Source organism: Aphelocoma coerulescens, chromosome 14 (genome assembly GCF_041296385.1).
Source record: "Aphelocoma coerulescens isolate FSJ_1873_10779 chromosome 14, UR_Acoe_1.0, whole genome shotgun sequence".
In the NCBI taxonomy this organism is placed as follows: Eukaryota; Metazoa; Chordata; class Aves; order Passeriformes; family Corvidae; genus Aphelocoma; species Aphelocoma coerulescens.
The window spans coordinates 3,772,460-3,799,597 of NC_091028.1; the positions used below are offsets into that span (position 1 = coordinate 3,772,460).

The following is a 27,138-nucleotide window of genomic DNA, read 5'->3' on the forward strand; positions in this document are numbered from 1 at the left end:
GAAAAGGGTACAATAACTGATCAGAGATACACCTCCCAGCTACACTGGAGACCAGCACTAATGCATAAAGATAGGAAGCTCAGCCATAAACTATGAGATTTTTACTGTCAGAATTCTCATTTACGAATGCAAGGTTTGTGGTAAGGATGTGACTAGACCTCATCATAGATGGTTTTATTTACTGTGAGTTTTTATGATAGTTTTTTTTTTTCCTATATTCAGAAGGTTTTAAATAATCTGGAGGAATTTAATACCACCTTGCTGTTAATTGGTGGTGGACTCAAGCAAAGATGGGCTGTACAACTATGCTAAGTTTGTTCTTAACTTGTCTTAAAAGTGAAAGATGATGTGCTCAGAAGCAGGCACAGGCTTCAAGAGCCTGTATTTAGCTTAGGAGTTGGTCAGACAGGGATCCTCTTTGGATGAAGGAAAACCAACTAAAAGGAAAACTTTGGGAAACCGGAGTGCTCATCTGCAGTAATGGAGCTTGTATTGCAGAGACATTTCAGATAAACAAAATTATAGAGACATTTCAGATAAACAACCACTTTTTGGTGGTAAGTGAAGCTAAGAACATGAACAGAAACTGAGTAAGTTGCAGTCTCCTTGTGAAGGTAAGTTTAGTCCCAAATTTCCCAGTTTCACAGTTTCCTGGGAAAATCACAATGTTTGAACTGAACTCAAATCTGCTATTCACAGTATTTCATCCTTTCTCATTTATGTGGACTTACTGGAACTGAGTAATTGATAAGCCTCTGACCATTAAAGTCAATGCTGAGTGAGGGGATGAAGAAATGAAAGGAATGGGAAGTTCCTTCTAATTGGAAAAGAGCAGATTAAGTCAAGACATTAAAGAATTCTTCAGTGAAAGTAAATCGGGCATCAATTTTCTCTTCACATGTGGTGAAAGTAGCTCTGGGGAGTACAAGACTGATGGTAAAAATTCCAGATTCACCATGTTGCAGTGTCCAACTTGATCTACAGTTGCAGAATTTAACCTGGTTTTGTTTATGAGTCTGAGGGTCAGCACTTTCCATCACTGGCAAGGCAAAGCATTCCCCTCTCTTTCTGTCAATATGCCTTATAACTCCATGGAAAGCCTTCTGAAATAGATAGAATTTTCTTTAAAACACTACACAGTAAGATCCTTCCTTCCTCAAGAAAGAAATATAGAATAGTCTAGAAATATGTGCTGACATCATGCAGCAACTCTAAAATTCTCCTGGAAAAAAAAAAAAATGCTGACAGCATTTCACACAACCAAAAGAAATCCTAAAAGTAAAGCACTAAATGCTGTTTTGGAAAGTGTGTGGGTGATGCCACCAAGCATTATGCACCATAATGAAGTTCCACAGAAAGTGGATAAAGCAGAAAACCACCCCACTGCCTTTCTAGCAGGCACCTTGTGCTTGCTCTGCTCCGTGTGCTGGAGGGCCCATGCTGTGCCCACAGCCCTTGAGACGGGAAGGGCAGGGAGCTTCCACTCCCCAGCTGCCACTTCAGCTCCTCTCACACCCTTATCACTGTCCATTCCATCTCCTCTCCTGTGCCTCTCCTTCAGGATGCAGTCCTACTCCCATCCTCGTACAGAACTTTCCGGAGCTTTGATATCCTTGCTGCCATTCTGGGAGCTGCACTAAAAAGCACAAAATACCCCACTGGATTACAGGAAAGTGCAGCTCTCAGATGTGTGCAGTGCTTGCACTGTACAGGATGCTCTCTGCCATGCTCCTGAGTCCTTTAGTGGTGTTTTCTAGCAGAGTTTGTTTCCTGGTGGCTGCTGAGTGTTGAGCTGGTGGTTTCATAAGAGCCTTTGTGCCCCAAGGTCCCATTTGTTTGTGAGATTTAACTCGGAGCCCATTAGTGACACTAATCCCAGGCTTGTTCTTCCCTTGTGTGCGTAATTTATTTGGTTTGCTTACAATGAATTTCACAGAGGCTCTGTGACTGTTTCTCTCCCTGCAATACCCCCCTGCTTTATTAGCAGTAATTGACTTTCTTCCTGTTTTCCAGTGGATCAGCATTTTGGGCAAATTAAAGAAATTCCTTGTTCCTTACTCCACTTACTGCTGCTCCACCAAGCCTGAGGAAGGCAGCCTGTGCCTGAAACGTTCTGGGATTGTCTCAAGTGATCTGGCAAAATATATGGGGCATCTCGTCAGCTGCGGGCAGCTGGGACCAGGATGGGCTCAGTGCACTTTAATTGAACTCTACATATTTTTTTTTCCCTTGTGGATTTTCAAATGTGGGGTAAATTGCTCCTGAAAATGAAATAAATCTCAATAATTAATTAATTAAATGCCAATACCAGGGTGAGAAAAATGTTTGCAGCCTGCTTCTGTGCACTTGAATATATAACTTTTCACAAGGGCAAACCAACCAAAGAAGCATCTGGATGATTCCCTTTCATAAAAAGATGTTTGGTACTGTGACTGTATTTCTCTGATCATAAATGTCTTCATGGCCTGAGGAGACCGTGCAGTGTTTTCTTCCTCACTAGAGGAAGAAGGAAAATGTCTGTCTTACAATATAAATCTTTACTTTTCTTGAAAAAAATCATCTGAGTTAAGATCAAATAAATGACAGACCTGCATGAAGTGAGCAAACAGCTGTCATAAACCCTTGGTATTTGTTTCAGCTGGCTGTGTGTAACGTGGATGACATGTAGGTGCGTGTGCTGAGGGAGCTGTGCTTCCCCTGGCACTCAGGTACGACAAGACACAACACGGATGCAATTTGTAAAAAGGGAAGAAGCCTTGGCTGGATGGTCTTACCTTTTTCAGAAGCCGGGGCAAGGTCAATAAAACTTCGACATTTTTCACCTTCAAAAGAAAAGCATTGTTTTAGGAGACAGAAGTTGGCTGGTGTTGCTCTGCCTTCTCTTTCTGACTGGGGCTCCTGCCCGCACTCCCAGCCCAGTCTCTGCAGGACCTCGGGGTTGTCTCACACTGGGGACAGACATTTCCCTGTGCCTCTGTCCTGCCCAAACCTGCTGTGCTCAAGGGCTGGGCTTCCCTTGGGATTGCAGTTCCTTGAGCAGGAATTTGGGTTACAGGGAGTGAAGAACATCTTTTCCTGGCTGAGTCCCTGCTGGGTCAGTGATGCTCTTTCCCAAGGGCAGGAAGAGTGCTGGACTCTATCTAGAGTGACACAGGGACAAACACCTCACAAGGGTGGCACTGGGAGGGTACAGGACTCTTTCACTCATAATTTTGCCCTCCTTCTCATCACCAGACAATGCCTGTGCCCCCCCAGTGTGACCAAATATCCCAGGGCTGGGGGGCACTGCCATGGGCACAGAGGTCTCCATAGACAGATGTGACACGTGTGACTAAGACTGACAAAACCTGAAGCACAAAGAAGATAAACAAATGTACAAACATTTAAAAAAAATGTTTAAAAAGCAGGCAAATGCCTTGCTCTGAGCATCACAGCCTGTGCCACTCCCTGTGCTCCACTGTAAATTAAACTCTCTCTGTTTAGGACCCCACCTCCGGCTTTGCAGGAATTCTTGAGAAGATTCTGAACAGGAAATGTATCTTAGGGTGGATGCTTTGACCTTTCTTTTTACTTCTTCAGGTAATCAAAGATGATAAAATAATTCCTCTTCCTTAGATGCATCCATCCACCAAGTGTATGTGTTCCTTTTGACATGATGTGCTCCAAAGTGTCCTGCCAGAGGTCATGGAATAGAGTCCATTTTGCTCTTTAAGACTTTAGTTGATGCAAACGCAGCTACAGGACTAGGCTGGGGTTTTTAATTAGCTGTGCTCATTTTTAATTGTAAAGTTGAAAAGACTAATTTAGGAAAGGTGATCCATTAAAAAAGAATAAACAGTGAAATGCCACAGTGATGGTGAAGTCAGTGTGTATTTTTTTCTTATTTGTAATTCAGTATATGTAAAAACCAATATAAAGTGTTCATTTTTCTGGTGTCTTTTTTGGCAAGGTGAGGTAAATGTACTCGTTCAAATGATAGCTGAGCTGAGCTAAGAATCTATTATTTTAATGCTATTTTTACTACTTTAAATTTACTTTTTGCAGTTTTAAATCTATGCTAAGTACCTGAGAAGTGATGTATACGTAGTCTGTAGTCTATGTATAAGTAGCTATAAAAGAAAAGGTTTGCCTGACATTGAAATGAACATTTTGATATGTCCAGGGGAAGCATTTCTACCTTCTGAATCCAGAGGACAGCTAAGAAAAGGAAGGGACACTTGGCTTATCAAAGCATCATCTCTGTTTCCAAAGGGGTGGGCAGGGCAGGTTGTATATGGGCAGGAGGAATGTCAGGTGAGTGAGTGAGTGAGTGAGTGAGTGAGTGAGTGAGTGAGTGAGTGAGTTTTGGGGCAGATAGATGGAAAGATAACAGAAGGATCACAGAAATTACCGTCCCTGCACACTTCCTGTTCAGAGCAGGGCTGTGACTTTTCCCACCCAAATTCTGAAATGCTTCAAGGATGCTGATACCCATCCCTTAGTGACTCAAAGATGGAGTTTCTTCCCACTCTGGTCCACGTCTGGAGAAGTGTTTCCTTATACTCAATCCAAACTTCTGTAGCTGCTCTGGCAGTCTACTCATCCTTTGTTTGTAGGGACATGAACAAACCCAGCTCCCCCAAGTTCTTTACTATAGGCTCCTGACCAAGAAATGCAGATAAATAAGTGGAGTACAAAATATACTAAGGTGCAAGTAGAAAACATTGTCATCCAGAACCTCTGAGTTTTAGGGCATGAGGTTCTCCAGGAATTTTATTGACATGAAAACAAGGGAATATAGGGAGAGTGACCTCTAGATTTGGACTTGATATAAGCAGATTTAGCAGGATTTTTCATTTTAGCCATATGGATCTGTGGTTTGGGTATTTGTTTGTTTGTTTGTTTGTCAGATGTAAGTTATTACTTTTATCACAGTTTTGTTTTAGTCTGACTTCAAGCTAACTGGCTCTCATTGATCATCCCTCACTTGTGTTACAGTGAATCCAAAGCCATGTTACTGGAAGCCTTTAAGAAATACCTGACTCTCCAGAATGTTATCCCAAGACAGGCACAGGGGAATGGCCTTTGTGACTACAGAAACTGCACAGGCTGCTCTGAGAGCTGGTGGTGCCTTTTAGACACCTGGCAAGGGACAGAGTTTCTCTGAGTTACCAGAGTGTTTGGCTGTAGGTGCCTTATCTGCAGGACAGTGGGGAAGGTGGTCACAGGCACCTCATCCTCCCTCAAATTCCACTTGCCCAGAACATCATCTCTCCCTGTGGTGAGGCCTCCAGTTTAAATAATATGGACAGAAAATGCTGGAATGTCCAGAAGAAGTCCTTTAGGAGCCATAGCAAAAAGAATGTCTGGAGGCAAAGAAGAGCCTGGATGTCACCTCACTTTTGATGGCTGATTGTGCCTGGCTTGCTGCTGAAGGTCATGGTAGGAACTGCACAAGCAGTTCCTGACACTTCCCTTTGTTGTTCTTGCTGCTGGAGCATTGGAAAACCCTCCTCTGTTTTCATTGGTAACCACTGGTGGTATTTATAAACCACAGCCACACTTCCACATGCAGACATGCATCTCGCTGAGAACTGAAGATGTCAGCAGTGCTTTCACTGTTCCTCTTAGGATTTATTCTAAGTTATTTTTGGGTATCTTGTATAACTGATCTCTTAAGCCCTCTTAAGTTTAATTTTAGACTTGGCAGAGTTTATCCTGCTGTGCTGTCCTTTTCCAGATGCATCTTGTCCTCCTAACCAGGCTCCTGGAGAGTCTTTAGAGAACACAGAAAAGGCTGTTCAGAGAAGCAACAAGAAGAGTCTCTAGGATTCGTCCCCTGAGAGTCCTGCCTTCACCCGTTTCTAGCTGTGATCCTGTCAGAGAAGAAAGCCAAGGAGTGACCTCTCCTGCACTTCACTCACGCAGAAAGAAGAGGTGGGGCCTGGCTTGGATTCTCTGTCCTTCCCCTCAGGAGCGATGGCCACGAACAGTGCACGTACAGAGCTCAGCAGTGACAGGGAGCTGCTGGAGGCTGAGGAGAGAGGGATGCCCAACACCTAAACAGCTATAAGCAAAGCACTTGGTACCAGCTTCTTCTGTGGCTTCCCGAGGGTGAGGTGGAAACACCATCTGTGCTAGTCCTTGCAAACACACTCCCTCCTAATCAGACTGACTGTGCATGGGCTCAGCTGTGTCTCTGCTGGCCTTCCCAAGAAAGGGATGTGGGTCACAGGGACCTGCAGGACTGGGAACTAGTAGGATTTATCCAATCCAAAATTTACCTGTGGCTAATAAATCCAAAATTTATCTGTGTCTAATTAATCCTGATTAATTAATCTAATTTATCCTGATTGATTAATCTAAACCTGTATATGTGCATGTTTATGAGTATTTGTAACTTGATGGGAACTTCAAACTGGAGCAGCCAGAGCGTGGGAGGAGACACATCTGGAAAGACTGAGCTGGTGGGTGGAGAGGAGTCTTGAGGTTGTATGAGTAATAGATGTACAGCCCATGAAAATATCTGAGGGACCACCAGAATGATGTGCCCGTGCATCTGCAGCGGGAAGGGGTGGGGATGTTTCAGCAGGGTCTGAATAGGATAGGCTGAGGAGGAAGAGGAGCAAGTTTGGTGCTGGGGATGATGTTTCTGTGGGTGCTGAGGAAGGCACAGCTCTCTCCGAGGGTCTGTGTGGTCAGAGACATCAGTGTCAGGCTTCCATGTGTGTGTGTGAGTGTTTGAATACTTGCCCAGCCTGGATGGGAAGGGCCCAGCAGCAAACAGATGAAAGAAAAGAAATTTCCCGGGCCTTAAAGTCCCCAGGCTCAGCTTCATGGGCATGCTCAGCATCCTCTCAGACAGGCTCTCTGGGACTTCCCCAACTTGTCCTGGAGACAAACAGGTCCCAAAGAACCATCAGGTCACACAGTTTGCTGGCTCCAGGGTCCTGGGCTGCCTTCCCTGCTCTGCCCTGCCCTGCACATATTGTGGATACATCACACATGCCGGGCTGTGGCTTCCAGCATGGAGCTCTGTGGGAACCTAGAATGCAGAGAATATTTCTCTGCCTGTTTTGAAAGGTTTTACCCCCCTGGACAGTGCTGTTTTTGACCTTTGTCCATGGGAAAATTTGCCTAGCCTCTGGGAAGAATTTGAATCTACAATGGTGTGAATTAGGTGATAGAATACTATGTGAGATTATCACTGGGTGAAAAATTTAGAGTTTTTAGGTCTAATTGCATAGTAAATAGATAGAAGTAGAAAACCTCAAAATGGAGGATAAGTTGTAGTTAAAAGCTTCTTTCTCCTTCTTCACTAACTCCATATTTTGCAGCAATAGTGGTTTGGGATGATTGGATACAGAATTCCACAGTTCCTGTCTACGTGATTTAGGAGCTTGTTGGACAGTGGTGAAAAAGTGAAAATACCTTGTGTTTTAAGTTTCCATTGGGTAATTTACCTTTAAAAAGGCTGTGAAGTCTTGATAAGTTGTCTTCTTGCTGCATTCTCTGCTCTGTGCTATGTCTAAGCCATGCCAGTGGCTTGTAGTCCTTAGATGAGAATTAATAAACACCTATCTGGAGACTGAGAAGCCATGAAGTCCCATTCGCCTCCTTTTGTCTCCTGGCACAAATCTGAACGTCTCCCCCATCAGGGAAGACAACAATTAATGATGCAGACAGCGTTAGAGCTCCTCTCTGGGCCCATGGAATTAGAGAGCTGCACAGGGCAGCTGTAAGGCAGGTCTGGGTGCACATAAACTGGGCCTGAGCTCCAGCACACAGATGTCCATCCAAGCCCTGTGTGCCCTCTGCCTTTAAGCCTTTGTGAGACCCACATTCTGCTCCTTCTTCCACCTAAAAGGTGTGGTTTGTTTGTTTCTGTCCTCAGGACCTCACACAGGCCAGGAACCTGTTGGTTTAGACTGGAAATCAGGAAGAGGGCAGAAAAACCACCAAAAAAGTGCTTCAGCTTCAAAACAATATTCTGTTTCTAACATGGCTGTTGTCATAGCAAAGAGCAGAAGTTGATGTTCTGGATGCTACTTATTGGTCCTGCATTCCCGAGTTCTTTCCTCTCTGAGCCAGGGGTAAATGCCTGATTAATAATGAGAGCAGCAAAATAAAAACAACCCTGAAAAATCCTATTTTGTATGTCTTGCAGTGACATGGTCTGAAAATATTCTAGTTAATTGACTTAAAAGAAACCTGGTAGTTCTGGCTGAACTCTGTTATAACTCTGCTTTTCATCTCACCAAAAAAAAAGAAGAAAGAAAACGCTGTCTGTATCCACTAATTCTGCATAAAATTTTATGAGTTCAAAAGTGCAGTTATGATGGAAATTTAAATGATTACATTTCTTTTGAACAACATTCCCTTTTAGTAACACCCTGGCTCCCAGCCTACGACAGACAAGGTCCCCTTTTTTCCCACCAAGCCCTAACAAATCTTTATCTCTCCAGTTATATCTGGAGTCATGTGATTCTGATGAGATCCCACATCATCTACTGAGAGTAAAATAATTGTATTTGTCTAAAAAAAGACATAATCCTCAAGGGATCCCAGCCTAGACGAGGCTGAGAACTCCGACACAACTTTAGTGAAAAAAGTACTACATGAGGGAAAATGCAGGTTAATGGGCTCACTCAAACGGAATTGTATCAGGTTAATTACCAACTGAAATATTCAAATTGTGATTAAAGCTGTCTCAGAGCACTTAATTGACTTTTTTTTTCTAATGAAATTTGAGTGTTAATCTGTAAAATCAAGATTTTCCAGTTGACCCTGTTGATTTTGCCGGAGCTATATTTTCTTCTGGAAAATAAACAAATTCACACAGAATTGCACAAAAATATGCCTTGAACTATGCAGACAATTATTTTCTCTTCCTCTGACAGCTGCCGTTCATTGCTGCTGCCCATCCACATTTATGCTACTTCTAAATATCTTGAGAATTTGCCCAATTTCTCCGTGACAACTCACAGTCTGTATCACCTTTGGGATTGTTGTTAAACCTGAATGCTGTACTGCTGTTCTCCTTCAGCAAATCCAATCCCTTCAAACTTCCTTCGTTTCAAAAGTGGAAAAATTTAAAGCTTCCCACTTTTTTCATTTCAGGCGTGCACTTTTCCTCAGTTTGCATATTCCTGAAGGAACGTGTCTAATTTTGTCAGAGAGGTCCCATTCACACCGTGGGGTTCCCTCTTGGTTGGTTGGAGCAGGGAAGGGCTGTGCAGGGCAGGGAGTGTGGGCAGAGCTGGAATGCTGTTGGTGCTGCCTGGGACTATGCCATGGCAACTGCTTCTTCCAGGCTGCAACTCTCCCTGACGTGAATAATCTTACACAGCATCTAAAAGCAAATGTCTCCACAGGCTGCTCTCAAATCATGTCTAATTGAAACGCAGCCAAGTCACAAGACTCTGCTGATTATCTTGGTAAGACCTGAAGGATGTGTACACACATCCATCATTTGGAGAGCTGGAAAATAGTTCTGGTTTCCAAGTGATTGTGAAAATCATGGAAACAGAAGTGCTGAGAGGTTTTCAATGATTTTGGTGTCAAATTAGAGCTGACTTCATTAAATCAAGGAGCTCTGAGTTGCTTTAAGCGTTTGAGGCCATAGAAAGCAAAGGGGAGGGTTTCACCTGCTCATCCCAGAGGTGACCATCTGCCACACTGTGCTGACCCTGAGACAATGTAAATATGCCAAAATAAACTAGATATTGGCAATCCAGGATCCTTGAGACACCCAGAAAACCAGGAAAGACAAAAACCAATGCTCTTCCCAGAGGATGTAGCTGCTGTATGTCCCTCACTGCATGAAGTCTTGCCTTCTCCTGTCCTCCTGTCCCTGCCCTGCTTGCTCTTTCGGTTGAGATATCCTGTTTTTCCAGGCAGGCAACCCTGTCTTGGGGTATGGAAACAGGTAAATTTAACCTTTTCTTCATGACTTTTAAAGGAAGTGAACTGCAGCACTGGAAATGAACATCCAGTTTTTGAAATCAAGTGAAAAAAAGTTGTGCTTGCATTTCCTCTTGTGAACCTTATTTCCATGCATGTACATAATAACTCTGCAACAAATTCTCATTAGTGTTTTTTGCCTGGCTGGGTGATGCACAGTGAAATCAGGCTGTATGATGTGGGTTTTTTAAAGCATGGTGGAATGTCTCTACTTCTCAACTGATTTTCCACATTGTAAGCATGGTTTGAGTCCTTCTCCCCACCAAACATAGCCAGACGGAAGGAGGAACACATGAAAGTGGATTTTGTTTACCTGTGACTATTCTACAAGCCATGTCATTCCACAGTAATTACATCTGCTTCTTATTACTCACTAGCTTCTGTATTCCTTTCTAAGCTAGATCAGCAAAGATTTATATTGCCTTTTGGTTTAGCAACAAGAACACTGGAATTTCACCGATTTGGGACTAACAGAGGGTCCTGCCAGAAGCACCCTATTCCCTGCTATCCTGATTTCAGCTGGGATAGAGTCAATTTTCTTCCTATTAGCAGGTGCAGGGCTGTGTTTTGGGCTTAGGATGAGAATAATGTTGATAACGCTGTGGTGGTTGGGTTGTTGATGAGCAGGGCGTATCCAAATCAAGGACTTTGCAGCATCTCATGCTCTGCCACTGAGGATGTGCACAAAATGCCAGGAGGGAGCATGGCCAGGACAGCTGACCTGAGCTGTCCAGTGGGATACTGCAGACCACAGAATGTTATGCTCAGTATGTAAACTGGGGAGAGCTTGCTAGGAGCTGTCAGTTGTTGCTTTGGGTTGGGCTGGGCAGCAGTGAGCAACTGCATTGTGCAACATTTTTTGGGGGGGGTTTAGTGGTCTCTCTCCCCTTTCCTCTACTTTTATTATTATTTGTTTTTGTATTTTATTTTATTGCAGTTATTAAGCTGTTCTTATCTCAACCCACTGGTGTTACCTTTTTCTGACTCTCCTCCCCACCCCACAGGGGCAGGAGGGAGCGAGGGGCTGAGCAGTACTTAATTAACAGCTGGGGTTAAACCACAACAACCTGTACGTCCCAATTTTGAGATCTGTCAGTCATCCACTTCCCCTAGTTCCACATAAGGAAAGTTTTAACATCAGGATTGAGTCTGGTGTAATTTAAAAACCACGGGGATACCATGATGATTGATCTTCCATCCCTTATGTATTTCCTTAGCCCTGAATGCATCTGTTCATACTTTGCGCTGACACTGGGGTAAAGCATCTCAGTTTTCTTTGAAATCTGGGACCTGTGTGTTAATCTTCCAGCCCTTTGAAGTTTATCCCATTTACAAGGAACTACCAGAACTCCTCAGATGTTTCCTTTAAGTCTACTGGGTTAAATGTCTGAGAACAGACACATCCAAACACTTGTGAGGAAGAGTAACATATCTAATAAGCAGTAGTTAGCTGCCTGGCCCCTTACTTTGCTCTGTTATGAGGCTCAGCCTGCAGGGACTTTATGTCCATGTTTTATGGATGATAGATGTTCACACAGCTCGTCTGCCCAGCAGGATCAGGAGGACCTAAAATCCGAAACTCCCAGAGCACCGCAGACACAAAATATCCCCAACATCCTATAAAAACCTGAATGGCTGCAATAAAGCAATCACCACCACAGAAATCACAGCTATCATGTACCACAGGAAGGGAGCAGGAGTCCTCGTGAGGAACACGAATAAATCTGTAAATTCCTATGGCCAGGCCTATCTCATCCTGAAAGCAAAATACCAGGGATTTGTTAGGAGGAGTTCACAAGTGCTTTTCTGCAGTGGATCCTTCCCATGCTGTAAAGGAAGGCAAAAATTTGTTACTCTCCTTGTTATCTAGCCTGAGGGAGATTTCCCATCTGATCCCAAATTAGATCATCAGTTTAATGTTCAGTGCATGAGCAGCCATACCAATTAGATCCTGAGAAGCTGTAATAATGTCAGCAGCGGCAGAGCAGCCTCCTCACACACTGCCTCCACCTGGAGCCAATTCCTGCTGCTTTAGGCAAGGCATTAAAACCTCCAGAAAACGTGATGGGCACCCAGGCAGCAGCTATTTCTTTTCTTGGCATCCACTGGTGCCCAGCAGCCTCCCCGGAGCAGGAATGTCACGGAGCAGGCACCGTGTGAGCCACGGAGGCAAAGGAGGCTCCTCCCAGACCTCCTTAAAACACCAGCAGATCAGCTATGCAGGACTCACCCCAAGTTCCTCAGGCCAGAAACTTTCCTCTTCTCTCCTGCAGTTCTTCCTGCACTTTGGAAGCCTCCATTTCAGCCCATGGGTTTCCTTTGCTCACACTGCCCTCTGTGGAGGTGAGGTCCAGACACACCGTCTGGGAACCTGTCCTTGGATTGTCACTTTTTTCCCCTCAGTTGTGAGTTGCTTAGGTCATATTATTTTATCTATATATGTGTAAGGTATCACTACATCCCCTCTAGCTCTTCAATCTGTTATAGCACAGAACACCAGCTTTCTTTTCTTGGAGGAGATTCTCTTTTCCTTAACTACCTCGGAAATCCCACTCTGCACCTATTTCACCTTCTCCTTTTTCTTAGCATCCCTATGCACAATGGCATTTACAAAACACACTGGTGTTGCCTGTGGTGCTGATTTTTCCCTAGAATAACCTTTTCTTTATGTCACAGCACTTGGCAGCTCTCAGCCACCCCACGGACAAATACTGGCCCCCAACTTGGTTCTTATCTTCTCCCTGCAATTGGTGCCTACCTGTGACCTCACAGAGCTTTAGGCCTTGGCATCTGGTGCTTTCAACCTTCTGTAAAATATAACACTGCTGTTACAACTCTATCGGGCCAGCTCACATTTCCAGTTATGCACACAAATCTCTCCTCTGTAATGCCAGTATTCCCAGATTTTGTGTGGCAGCACACGTAAGAAGCACATTCAAAGCAGGATTATTCTCTTCAAATTAAGACTTCTGTGCTGGGACTTGCAACATCTTAGACAAATTCCCTTTTGGCCAATGAGGCGCACACGTAATCCCAGGTTTTAGTTCATCCTGCAGGAGGAGCAGTGTAATCTCCCAAGGAGTGCTCCCTACTCTCCACTGTAATGATGATGTTGATCAGTTTGGGCACAGACACCTACATCTGATTATGGTCATGGGCTGGCTGTAAGATTCATCTTCCCTTCATTTTTTTTAGGTGACACAAATTGTATCCCTAGTTCTTTTTTTCCTAGACTGCTAATCCCAACAATAACAGAATACATCCCAAAACCAAATTTGAGGACAACCAGAAATATCTGGTCTCCATTGGGATAATTCTCCCTTTTGTATTACTTGCCACAGTCTCCTTGTAAAACTGTTCTTTAGTCAGTTTACAATCTGTTTTCCCCCATGATAATCAATAAAATAAAGTAAATCTACAACACAGTTTGATGCAAAAGGTCTTCCTGCTCCACTGTCTTTGTGCTGTCTCCAGTGACAGATAATTAGGGAAGAGTGAAGGAATGGGCATAGGGTGATTCTGCTCCTCTACTCCCCTTGTCACACCAGTACTGCAGCAGCAGGACTTCCCAGCCTGGGATTGCTCTAAAATCATCCTGTCAGTAACAGGAATGGAGGTTTCCTCTCTGGATCCACGCAACTCCCAGTTTTGGCCTTCTCAACATTCCCTGGCAGGGAGCTCTGCAGGAAGGAGTACTTATTTTTGCCTGTTATGCCTTTTTGTTCCTGAATCATGGAAGCAGTCAATGTGTGTTGTCTGAGCTCTGTCATTGTCACTTGATCCCCACCAACATGACCTCTCTTGTGCACTGGGCCTTCCTTCCAGCCTGGAGCTCAGGCTCAGGCTGTTCAGTGACCCCCACTGTGGAGCCTGCCTGCCTCTCTCTCCACGTCCTTACCATCCTTCCCACTGTCTGCAGCTCTTCTGGAAAGAATTTTCAGTGGGACATTCCATCAAATGCTTTCTTGCAAATCCACAGAGACTGGATCTAATCCATTACCCTTGTCTGAGAAGTGATTCATCTTGATAAAAGATTTACCTTTAATAAACCCATACCTTTGAGAAAACCTATTTGTTGCCATGGAGTGAGTGCTTTCTCTGAAAACTGTCCTAAGATTCCTGGGTCAAGTGGCCTGTAGAGGTTTTTTCACTTTTCTTTAAATACAGGTGATACACAGGTTCTTGCTTCTAAACCTGCATTTTCACGTACCAATTATTTCAACATCCTCAGATGGAGATTATCGTGGCTCCCTGGGTTCAGTTCCTCCAGCACTGGAAATTTTATCTTTAATATAGAGCTCTACCTCCTCCATTCCTTTCACCACTCTTTCCTTCCTGACAATTTATAACTAGCAATTTTTACATTCCAGTCATGTGAATAAACCTGCCAGGTTTCAGTCATGACAATTATATTGTATTTCTCATAATCCAGCAAGAATTCCCAAGTCCTCTTGCTTTTAATTATATACTCACAAGGTGCTTCCCCCCAGTCCCTCTCTGGCCAGCCACCTGTGGTGAATCACTGGGATGTGTGATTATCACAGGGGGCAGGGGACAAAGGTGTTGCAGAACCACTCTGGAGCTGTGAAAGGCTGGGGCAAGTTCTGGTTTTTATATGTCACAGATTTACTCATTTCTGCAGGATAAACCCCTCTCCTTCTCTGGCTCCTCCTCCAAGGTGCATTCAATGCCCGCCCTTCTGGCCCATTTTGACACATCCTTACATCCCATCTAAATTCCACTCTACTCCTTCAGCAGTGCTGAGGAACAGGTGGCACAGAGCACACAAAGAGCTACAGACCCCTTGCCCCCCCCCCCCAAATCAATCCAAACCCACAAAACAAGCCATGCATACCCATTCCTGGTGTCCCAATTTCTAGGGAGCATGGTGAGCACCCTTGGTTATTGGGACAGTACTCTTAAAAGGCAACTGGGCAGCTGCTCTTCCCCTCTGACTGTGGATGTCAATACTGAGCTTGTCTGTTCACTGGCAACTAAAGTAAGGTCTGAGTTCATGTTTTTTTCTATTAACATCAAAGCAAACACACTATTGAGCAAAACCGACTGACTTGTTACTGCTTCCCAGCTCTCAAACTCCCCTATTAGGATATGATATGCCACCTTGCCTACTTCATGGGTTAATTTTTTCATGGCATGTGTTTTCCTGAGCCATGGAATCCACCAGCTGGCTCACCACTGCTGCTATCAGTGCACCCCTTGTGTGGTACCTTGTGAGGTGCCCTGTGGTGCCCAAACACAGACCCCGACTGCGGGTGTGCAACAAGATACATGCTCAAAGTCACATTGTATAAGAAATTAAATGCTGGTGAGCTTGTCTCTGAGACATCTGGCCATGGTCAAGGCGTTCACAGCCCAGGAGGAGGCCCCAAGTGCAGCCTGTGAGGGCAGGACAGGACTCATGGCCAGCACAGTCTGCAGAGCTTTATCTTCATCCCCTTCCAAGGTTGAGTGTGTTGCTCCTACAGAAGACGCCTCTCCCTCTGTGGGATCCAAAGCACTGAACCCACTCTAAAAGGGAGAACCTTGTCCTCCTTCTGGTAGACTGGGATTCAGCACACTTTTGAGTCAGAAACTGTGCTAAATAATTACAGGACTCCCCCACCAATGAAATATAAATGCTCCAGTCCCTCTATTCCCAGAGGGGATTCACAATTACATTTCTCAGGTACTAAATGCTTTTTGAATTCTTGAGCTGTCCTAGACATGCTGGATAAAAATAAACTCTAGATTCACAAATTATTTCAGAAATAATCACAGCATTCAATCTCTGTTAGAGCTGTCAGTGGAAACCAGAAACTGGCACCAAGAGGCAGGCACGCTCCGCTGGGCTCTTCACAAAGTGGATGGCATGCTGCTTGCACCTCAGCCTCTGGAATCTAAATGCATATTGCAGATAAACAGGAGGAAGGAGAAGACACTCAAAAATTTGTTTCCTTGCTGCCTAAATGTCATTTTAAGGTGTGAGTCCCACCCCCTCCAGCCAAGTGTGAGCCCTGGAATCCTGTTCCCTGCAGCATCAGCCTGCTGGGAGCTGGTCCTGGTGGCACTACAAGATCTGCTGTGTTGCAGCTGCACCGGTGCAGGGAGCAGAAAGTTTTGACAGTGTGGCTGGAGGAGAGAGAAATCAAAAGCCTGGTGGCTGGAGGAAGAATGTGGCTCATAGCTGTGAAAGTTTGGAGGCTCTGGAGAGTTTTGGCAGTACCACGATCACAGAGAGAGTTACTGGCACTCACACGTGCCAGGTGGGATCCAGCATGGAATCAGAGAAGACCCTGTGTGGGAAAGGAGCCACAAGGATCATCAAAGTCCAGCTCCTGGCCCTGCACAGACACCCCAACAATCCCACCCTGTCCCTGAGGGTGTTGTGCAGACACTCCTGGAGCTCTGGCAGCCTTAGGGCTGTGACCAGTTCCCTGGGCAGCCTGTTCCAGTGCCCAAACACCCTCTGGAGAAAGAACCTTTCCCCAATATCCAACCTAAACCTTCCCCAATACAACTTCAGGCCATTCCCTTGGGCCCTGTCACTGGTCACGACAGAAGAGATCAGTGCCTGACCCTCCTCTCCCCCTCACGAGGAAGTTGTAGACTGTGATGAGGTTTCTCCTCATGTTGCCTAAATTCAGACATCAGTGAGTCAGGGGGGAATCAGGGATGGGGTGGGAGCTGTGGGAATGGTGCTGACCATGGGCTCTGGCCATATGTTCTGCTGACAAAGTGTGAGGCTGTGAGTGACTGTGGAAGGGACTTTGCCTGGAGCAAGGCTGCTGCAGTCACTTCAGTGTGCTGCTGGTAAAGCTATAAGAAAGATACTGCTGGCAGCATACAGTACATTTGAGCTGGGGACTTTGGCTAATTTAATACATTACTCTTTAACAGAATTAATACAATGCTATTTAATACACACACGACTGTGTGACTTGTGATGCCTGCAGGACTGGGGTCAGTAGGTGTGCTGAGGATGGTGGGATGAGCCTCTGGGATGGATTCCCACAGATATATTGAGTGGGGGCTGTATGTGTGAGCACAGTCCCTGTGCTGTTGGGTTGGGGCTGGCTGGTGCCTCGCTGCCCTGCGGCTCAGATGAAATGATCATCAGTCGGGCTGCAAAAGGCCATGGCAACACTCTGACAGTCTGGTAATACAAACCCATCAGTCTGAGTGAAGAGCTGTCGAGTATTTTATGTTGGCACTATTAGGGACAAATTTAGACCTGTGTCCATTACATTGTTCCTGTCCTTACCAGAAGAAGACTTGGTAAATCTGAAATAGGCAGCTCTCGGTCTAAGCCAGAATATCCCTGTACCTGCCTGGGTTATAAGGTTGGTCACTCCTAGTCTGCTAACTGAAGAGTACTTTCCCCCAGCTTAGTGTTTCAAATGAGAAAACACTCATAAGAGCTGCCGTGGGGGTGTGGGGAGGGAGAAGCAACCCCTTCTCTCTTGCTTTCACCAGAACTTTTTAAAGCTCACTTCCAACTCTCTCCTGAAATCACCCACTACAGCACAGCTTTGTTTACCCGGTACAGAATAGATCACTGTGTTTCTCTTCTCCCACAGATAACTCACTTTTCTGAGTGGGCTAGAGTCACACAGTTACAACTTATCTCACACATAAATCTTGACTTGGAAAGATTTCAATATCTGCCAGAAATATGGGCATCCTTGATTGCGCCAACCCCAGCTAAGATGCTCAGAGAGTCTTAGGCTGCTCACTCTGGCTGCTGTGGCCTAAGTTGATTCCCAAATCAGTAAGACAAATAATCTTTTCTGTGTTTTTCTTTCTAACATCAAGAGTGCTGCTTTGGTGATCTCATTTGAGCCTGGAGCTGTTGCAGTCCCAAGGTTGGAGTTCATGAACTTTCCTTTTTTTAACATTAAATTGAGTTTTAATGAGCAACTAATTCTGCAAGTACTCTCCTCAAAAACACCAGGGAGAATGCACAAGCCCTTGGGATGAAACAGGCTGAGAGGTTTCCCAGGTTTGCCCCAATTAATAGTACATTCTCAGAGAGAATTCTACCATGATCCCACAAACTTCCCATTACCAGAGGGGCTGTGTTCTCAGAGACACAGCACATCCATGGTTAACTGTTCCTCTCTCCCAGCAGTGAAGGACCAACTCCCCAGTCTGCTCCTTGGGCAGTGGCAGGATGGGATGGGAGCAGCCCAGAGAGGAACAAGTATCCATAATCCATCATCTCATACTGTGTCACATTTTAAACTTTATTTTTCCGTCACATAATCTAGAAAAGGGCTCTTTCAAAAGCAGAGTGTGGATGTTAGCTCTAGCAGACAGCTCTGGGAGTAGGGACTGTCAGTTTTCATCTGCTGAGACTTAAACTGGTCCCAGGGCAGCTGCCTGCGATCCACCCTCCAGTGTGTTATTTCTTGGGAAGTGCCAGGCTACAGCAGAGGAAATGAATGCACCGATAAACGGGAGAGATGTCTTTTTGAGTGGTTCCCAGCAAGTAAATGGCTGAGCAGGGAACAGAAGGGAGCTTTCTTGTGCCCAGTTGTGCCCTTTAACTGCATTTCTCTATTCGATAAACATACACTCCAGGAAGGGCTCGCGGGTGGTCATTTACTTCAGGGATAGCCCAAAAGAGGCAGGCTGGGCTACAGCTGGTAAAAACCGTGACCTTTGTGCTCCCCTTGCTATTCAGACCACCGTCCTGGGGACAATTGCCGTCAGATGTCAGAACCTCCTTAACAACTACGGCCGCTGCCTTCCGAGCGCTCCAAGGAGCAGCTGCCGGGGAAGCGCTGCCCAGTCTGTGGCTGCAGTGCCCGGGAGGGTGGCACACGCTGCTGCTCAGGGGCTCAGCTGGCTGGAGAGCTCAGACCCTGCAGCAGCCAGCAGGTAAACAAGCAAATCTCTGCTCTCGCAGGAAACAGGTTGCTTTTCAACAAAGAACTGTTAAAATCCTGCCTCTCTCCGCAGGGCGAATCTGCTCTAAGGTACAGCATAGAACGGCTTGCCCGTTGCTTATCACACCGAGGCAAACACAAAGCGACACAGGCTGGAAGGAAGTTGTTTTATACTTACCAGCAGCATTGATATTTTCCTCACAGGAGTACCAGATCCCGGTGTGGAAATACCTGAAAAGGAAGCGGTCATCTCCCGTCTCCCAGCTGTAATGAACCACATTCTGGTTCGTCTCATTTGCAGTCTCATTCCCGCCGTAATTGAGGCAGTTTGTCTTCTTCTCTTTCCCACAGCTCGGCTTGGGGACCCTCTGTGTGCCCTCACACCAGTGGGTCGTGATAAAAGCTGTTGTAGAGAAGAGGAGAGCCATCAGATTCAGACTCACTGCTAGCAGGGCTCTGCATCTTCGATTTGTCTTCATGGTAAATCCGCCCTCCCTCCCCCTCCTGCTGAGAGAAGAAGTCAAAGGGGTTTGTTTTATTTGGGAGGGGGGGGGGTTTCAAAGCTTCTCACGATTCAGAATCCAGTTGTCCAGGCATCAAAACTCTCAGCTTCTTCCAATCTGCTGCTGAAGCGGTGAAGGAAGCTCTGCAGCCAGACTCCCATTCTTCCCCTTCACTTGAAACCCTGCCTTTGTACGTTAAAGGAGCAGCTGCCGGCGCGGCAGCGGGGCCGATCTCTCGCAGCCGCGGAGCTTCAGCGCGCTGAGGGGACCGGAGCGGCTCTGCCTCCCGAGGAGCACCAGAGGCGAGTGAACATCTGCTCGGCTACCACACATCATCCTCCCGAGGGGCCCCGCAGCCTCCTCCGCTGGGAGACACCTGCAGGCTGCCAGGCTCGCTGTCCCCTGCTCCCGTAGGATGGGCAGGAGCGGCTCAGCGTGCGGCAGGAGGAGGCAGGGACAGCTGCCACCCGCTGCCACCGTCCCCGGCACCGCTCGGAGCCCACTGCAGCACGCCGGGCTGGGGGGAGGCGTCACGGCTCAGTCCCGAAAAGAATTATTATTATTTTTATTATGTGGAGCTGTGAAAGGCATTTTTCATGTACCGCAGGGTAGAGATTCGTCCAGGAGAAGGAGGGATGGAGTGGTACTTTAGCATTTCTGCTCTGAGCTAGAGAGTAGTAAATCCAGAGGCTGATTCTGGTTTTGGCATGATGGTGTAAATCTCTTTCTTCAGAGGCTTGCTCTGGCAGCCCCAGAGGAATTTGGGTTTGAAAGTGTGTGATGTGTGAAACCCACATCTTTCATAACACCAAGTGGAGCCCCTTTCCCAGGCTTTTATTCCCGGACACAGTGCTTGCAGATGTTTTGCTTGAAGTGGGTCTGGAGGAAATTTTCTTGTTTGTAGACAGAACTAATTAGAGCAAACCCTGGGCTTTACTCACCAGATGGCAATGCTGAGAGCAGAGAGCACTTAATACCCCATTTCCAAAGAGAATTGTATTGCCCTCACGATGTTCAGCTGGCTCACAGAGTTTCCAACCCCTTTGCACATTGCTCACAGCTCTCTGGTGAGCACTGAGTGCCATGAGGAACAGGGCACCTGATGGTGGTGGAGGTAGAACTCATGAGCCCCTGTGTCCAGCCCTGAGGTTGGCCACACTTGTCACACAATAGTTCTGTTCCTTGGTAGATGAAGGCAATTTTCTGTGGTGAAGAAGCTCTTTGTGCCTTCTGAGTCGTGTTTCCTTCCAGCCTAGTTTAGACACCCTGCAAAGGCTGTGAGGATGCTGGTGGCCTCTCAGAGCAGTCCAGCAGTGGGTTTCCAGCAAGCCCTGGGAATATCCATGCAGCCAAGCAGGCTCATGCTGACAGTGCTCATGGAGCCCACAGGCAACGCCTGCAGACATGACATGTGGGGGTAGTTTCTCCAGCTCCTTGAAGAAGGCCAGGAAGAATGAGGTGAAGTTTCTCCTTAAGGCTTCCAGGACCTGTTCCTGCCTTCCTGATGCCCCCCCCACAGGACTTGCTATGGCTCTTTTTGGTGCCTGTCCTGAATGTCTGAGCCCAGCTTTAGTGAGATTTCCCACTATTTCTACACTCACTTGACTTTGGTCATTTTTTGTTATAAATAAACCGGAAAGTTAACAAAAAACTTTTGTGAGACTACTCACAGGGCTCTGTGAGAGCAATTGTGATGGCAGCTCTTCAAGTTTGGTGAAACAACTTTGCACTGCAGACCCTTCCCTACCCAAGAGCCTTCGCCTTGCCTACCCCTGCCTGTGCCTGCTGAGTGCCACCTCCTCAGTGCCAGGTTTTTCCCCTGTGGTCTGCACTAGCAGCATGCCTCTCCTTGTCCTGTTGGAATTGCACAGCACTTCTCCCTGTTCCAGCCCTTTCAGCATTACATCTTGCAGGCAGATAATCAGCATGCCTTCCTTGGTTTTAATTGCATGCAAGAAATAGAGGTGATAGCTATTCAGGGGACCACAGGATTATTACTTCAATTATTTTTATGTTGCAGGACATTTACTCAGTAATGTGTTTGTGGCACTGCTGTGTTTCTCAGGGTTATCCACTTGCTAAGAGGAATAAACAAAGCACTTGAAACTTTGACAAAAAGCCTTCACAAGAAAGCTGGTGTTGTTCTTCAGGACTGTCTTTCAAGTGGCTGCCAGCATCTGAATCATCACGCTTCTCCAAGTGTGAATATAGGTCTTTACAGCTCTTTTCTCACAAATTTTCTCTACCTATTGCCCTGTGGATTGTGTTTTCTGGCCTGCAGCACCAACGCCTGCCCACTCTGTTTCTCTGTGTGCCTATCTCCCTGAGGGGTGGGCATCCAAGACTTTTGTTATCTGGGATAATTTTGTCCTAAATACTTCTTACATTTTGTTTTTACTCCTAATCCTAACAGATATTTCTATTTCTGTTCCTCCTTATCTTCTTCATTCTTGTTTTCCAGGCTGGCAGAGCTGTTGAGAACAGACATGGTAGCAGTAAATTAAAAAGAAAAAAAGGCAAAGTAAAGCAGGAGTTTGGTTTCATTTGTGCTAGAGAGCTTTTAGAATCTTAAACATTTAAAAATGCTGAGCACAAAGTAAAGTATGCTCAGTCAGAGAATTTTTAAATATAAATAATTTTCTTTTTCCCTAAAAGAAATCAGGTTTTTTTTTATTGTTAGACTCTTCTGGCTGCATAAATTGGGATTACTTGAAAAGAAGGAAACTGCTCTATGCTATACTCATGCTGTAATACTCCAACGACTTCCCTTTATATAATCTCTGTTTATCAGATTTGTTGTGTATAAAAATGGAAAGATCATACATATGTTGCAGAAGTCAGTTCAGATGCCTGGATTTAATAGTATTTATGTGGTATTATCTTTAATGATAACGTTGAAGGGTTTGAATGCTATGGAACAGTAGTTTTCAGGTTGTAGCTACAAGAATCTTTAAAAACCTTTTTGCAGCAATAACTTTTCTCTGATGTTGTGAGAAAAACTACCCTCACAGGTTATAGGTAACCCCTTTTCCTTTAGTATTTCTTATAGGATCAGTGCAAATTGTAATTACTCGGTATTTACTTGTGTACAAAAAGAACTTGACCCGGAGGATTTAAAGTAATGATAGCTTTTGCAAAAGGAATCTTTCAATCAGGCTCTGTTTTTCACTAGTGGAAAACAGAGGCACCATTCACTAAAATGATAGGAAGTCCTACTTTTTGATCCTCTGGTGCTGATGGGGACACGGTCAGCTCAGTCTGGGTGTTTATTTGGAACCAGCAGCGTCAAACACATGGGGTTATATGCTAGATTTAAATCAACAGTTTAAACCCCTGTAGCTTTTATTTAAATTCTCATTTCTTGCAGTTCTGTCCTCCCAGGCTTCCTCATGTGTTTATTTTGTCCTTTTCAGCTGTCACAGGACTGGACTTCCCGGCTCCTCCTGCCACTTTGGACTAGACCCCTCCTGGCAGCTCCTCTTTGCTTTTCCTCAGCACCACAGAGCCACAGAATTCACTTGCTCAATTCATTTGTTTTGCTAATGGCTCAAAATGTCCTTTTCTGGTTGGAATTTTCCTCCCTTGACATGGAGCTCTGCATAGCTCATCTTTCTCTTGTTCTCTTGCCATGGTAAACATGAATTATTTGTGTGCCCCCAGTGTACCTCCCCTGTCTCTGCTCTGTCCAGCAAAATGGGAAGTTTCTCCTTACCTCAGTTTACTTAACAGCTTTTATTTTTCTATTTGGAGAAGAAGGCTGGGATGGAAATACTCTCCATATTTCCCCCAGATTGTGTTACTCACCTGGGAATAGTTTGTGTTCTCTCCACTCCAGACTCAGGCTCCCTTTTGCCGTTTTCACCCCAGTTTTTATCTTTTTCTCAGAGCTCTGACCCAAAGCAGTTTGTGCTCAGCAGTGATGTTTGGCACTCTGAGCACACAGGCTGGGCCTTACAGTCCTGTTCATCTAAGAGATGCTGCCAAGGGACAGCCCTGATTTTCTTACAGAAATTAAGCCCTCAGCAAAGGGGCAGACCCCTGGGGTCCATGTGAAGGTGGCCTGAATATTGATGCCACAGGAAATCTTGGTCTTCAGTTTAACTTGTGACTTGGAGCGTGTCTTTCATCTACTTTGCTTGTGGGCATTTAGGCAAGGACAAGAAGACTGCTCAGGAAATTCTCCCTGTTCCTAAACTAACCAGGCAAAAAATGGTTTCTGACAGTACTGTAGGAAAGACCTTTAGTAATCTTGACAGAAATGAAAGTGGTAAAATAAACTGTTGCTTCACCCATGAAAATTCCCTTGGTCCAGTGTCACTGGGCAGTAGACAAGACATCCCTGAGTGCCCTCTCCAGAGGAGCTGCTCTGGATGTTGTGATCAGTTGTCAGCATTGCTCATCCTGGCTGGGACAGAGGGGCTGTGCCACTCAGAGACTACAGGCACCCTCCTGCAACGAGCAGGGTCCCTGCAGCCCCTGGCTGTCCCAAACAGCATCAGACTAATCATCCAGCACTGCTCTTTGTGTAAAAACTGGGTGCGACTGGGATGCCAGCAGATTTGTACTTATCTGCTATCTGCATTTAATTCTTCCAGCAGCTGGTGGAGAGGAAGGGAGATGAAAAGAAGTGACAGGTCTGAGTCATGTCTTGATTCGTGTCTGGGAGAGCTGACTGGCTAAGTTGCCTGAAGAGGCAGTCCAAAAGGTCAGGGCTGAGCAAGCAAGATATTCCCAAGGCACTTCCCAACAAGCTATTTACACGTGTCCACCTATGGTGGGAGTGAATCAGGTGCAATGCTATCCTACTTTTGATCCTGAATTAGAAATTTTTATGTCTTAAAGTCAGAAGAATTATTTCCTCACAATTGACAGTTGGATTGGATTAAGATGAAAGTTTAATTACAATTTAGTACTCTTTGTTAAGGCTAACTTTGATATGTCTAAGTTGTTACAAGAAGCTACAGGCACACTTAAGAAGAAGTCAAAAAGCAGAACCCACTTCATTCTTTACTGCTGCAATTAAAGAAGCATTCTTGCACATCAAAGCTTTAATGGAAGCTTGTGAGTCTTTCCATATTCCTGGACACCCTGGCCTGGCATAAAAGCAGCCCCAGAGCAAAACCGGCCACAACAAACAGAGCAGTGCTGAGAAATGTCAAAGGGTTCATTACCCAAACACTCTCTTTTATAACCCAGGCATCTGATTTCCATATTCATATAAAGTTATATATATTGTCATATCCCACTGTGCTTTTGGAAGTGCCTGATCCACTAACTACAGATGAATTAATTTATATTACTTCCTTGTTGTGTTTTTTAAGACATTTTTTCCCTTATCTTATCAATATATTTTTAGGGACAGAAGTTAGAACATTTAAATGTCTGTAGTTTTCAGTTTCTGCCTGGCAAAGGAGTAAACCGTGTGCATTTGGTGTCATTTATATGAAGAATAATGTTGCTTATTTGTATGTCCATGTATTTTTTCCCCATAATTAGGATTCATCCATATGTCCAGGCATTTTAAGTGGTAGATTATGATTTGCAGTGGGATTTTAGTTCACAAAGGAGTGATCAGGGAGATATTTATGAGCAAGCTCTGTACCTGGAGGTTCATGTTTCTGTATATTCTCTGCAGAAATTGGACCATGTGCAAAATGCTTGCAAAAATAAACTTTACCAGAGCAGAGTAGGAGAGGCTGCTTATGTGCAGGGGTGGCTTTTTGATGGGGCCGTACAGACCTGCAGAAAACAAGTGCACATTGTGTCACTGGGGGTGCACTCCAAGTCAGGGGATCAAGAGCCCTTGGGATGTGCCCATGATCTCATCAGGGTGGTGATGCTGAAGGTGAGGGCAAGGTTTGGTTGCCACAGGAAGACAGGATGGTCAGGTTGGCTCTGGAAGCTGAATGTAACAGGACATTGCATTTGGTCTACAGTGAGAGAGAAGTTATAGAACACAACAAATTTATACACGCAGCCAGCAGGTTTGAAACATTTCAGTACCAAACCTCAATTTGGGCAGAAATCTCTCCCCCAGGAGTAGAGCAGAAGACAAAGCAACCAAACTAGACATCAAGAGATCGATACTAAAAGCAAAACATAGTGGCAAAGATGTCTCTCCAGAGCAAAGCCAGGTAATTGCATAACTGTTCCAAGGGAAAGAGAAAAGGTCAACAGGCGGATGACAGGCTGGTGCACGGAAAGCTTCTGCCTGGCTGGGGACAGCATTTCACAGTGCATTGGCAGAAAAGTGAATGAGTATGCAAAAGTGACTAGGAAAATGCCAAACTGCCTGAGAAAGCCTGGGTGAGACTATCCCAAAATGACACACATTGTCATGGGGAGAGACATCCTCCAAACTGCGGGACTTTTGAGGCAGCACCAAACCCAGCAGAGTGTTGGGAACGATGTCAAATTTCACAATGAAGTTGTAGCAGATGGCAGAAGAGGGAGTCAAGGCCAGGACTTGGCAGAAAGAGGGAAAATGTTAGCCATCAGCCTGTCTGGAGAGCAGCAGGAGGGAGGAGATATATGAGCAACCTGGAGGACAAGCAGGACACTCAGCAGAATGAAAGCACAGCAGAGAGCAGAGAGGGATGGTGCAGTGGAAGGCTGGTTTGGAGACCACAATATGATAAAAAGTACAGAGCTGCAGCTGGCTGGTATCAAAGACCACTCTCACAGGTCTACGTGAACTCTGTGGCCTCAGCAAAGGGGCAAATGAAAGAGCAATTCTTCAAAGGAAAGATGTTATGAATCTTTGGGGAACTCAAATGGGAATGAAGCTACAGGAGGAAAACGTTCAGCAGTATCATACTGACTGCTCAGCTTGGGAGCTGGGGTTTTATTTCCATCTTCACAGCTGGTCATGAATATTTTCTCTTTCCAACCCCTTCCCTGGCTGGGTTTTGCATGGGGAAAAGTCATTTCTATTCTCAGTATCCTGCAAGGTCTCAGGTAGGGAACACTCTACCTCTCCACTTGACCTCTAAGGTTGTGTGCATCTTTGAAGAGACCTTCCTTTCCTCCACCATGTGCTCTGCTGGTAGTGCCCAAATCATTCAGGTTTCATGGGCCCCTGCTATTTGTGTGCGTTAATACAACACCCTTAACAGAGACTGCAGGATTTGATACAGATATACAGCACTCAGTTAAAACTGTTCTGCCAAATGTGAATTGTTTGGCAGGTGGAATGTATTGACTTAAACCTCTGCTCAGTCCTTAAATAGGCCTCACGCTCTTGACTCAGATGTCTGATCAAAAAAAGGATAATATAAAAAAAAAATTAAAAATCAGATATTGATCTGTGCCCAGACCCTCCTCAAGTCAGCCCTTAACACCATTAAATGCAGGCACATCAGCAGAGCTCAGGCTGGCAGTGTCCTCCTGTCTCTGCTTTATTCCAGCACTGAAGATGTGGAAATCAAGTGGAAGCTGCTGCCGCCCCTCGCTGGGGACTGGGGCTGTGGGGTGAGCAGGGTGTCTGTGGTAGGACCACTGTCTGCACTGGGACAGCATGTCCTTGGCTCTCAACGAAATTCTGAGTTGATCCCAAGCAAATCATGGACATTAAAATCCTTAGATGGGGCCATTTCTGTAATAACAGCTAAATTATAGCCCGTGTGCTGCAGGAAACCAAATTAGGGCTCCATGTGCAGTATTTACTTGGGCAATTTCACTTAACCTTGCCATCTTTTAATTGCTTTTGTATCTTGATTTAGTAATTTCTGATTTTTTTTTTATCGTTCCATTTATTGAGAAACACCACAAGACACATGAATGGAGTAATTTTCTGTTTCTGAAGT

The 27,138-nt window shown here is 45.3% G+C and overlaps 1 protein-coding gene across 1 annotated transcript in view; it reads right to left on the reverse strand.

Moving 5' to 3' along the window:
* Nucleotides 1-19,309, reverse strand: part of GSG1L (GSG1 like) — a 46,670-nt gene extending 27,361 nt beyond the window's left edge. The window contains exons 1-2 of the mRNA XM_069029884.1: nucleotides 19,009-19,309; nucleotides 2,775-2,822 (exon numbers count right to left, since the gene is read on the reverse strand). Of these exons, the coding sequence (XP_068885985.1) occupies nucleotides 2,775-2,822; nucleotides 19,009-19,309 (349 nt within the window). The remainder of the gene's footprint in view (nucleotides 1-2,774; nucleotides 2,823-19,008) is intronic.
* Nucleotides 19,310-27,138: the final 7,829 nt, after the last annotated feature.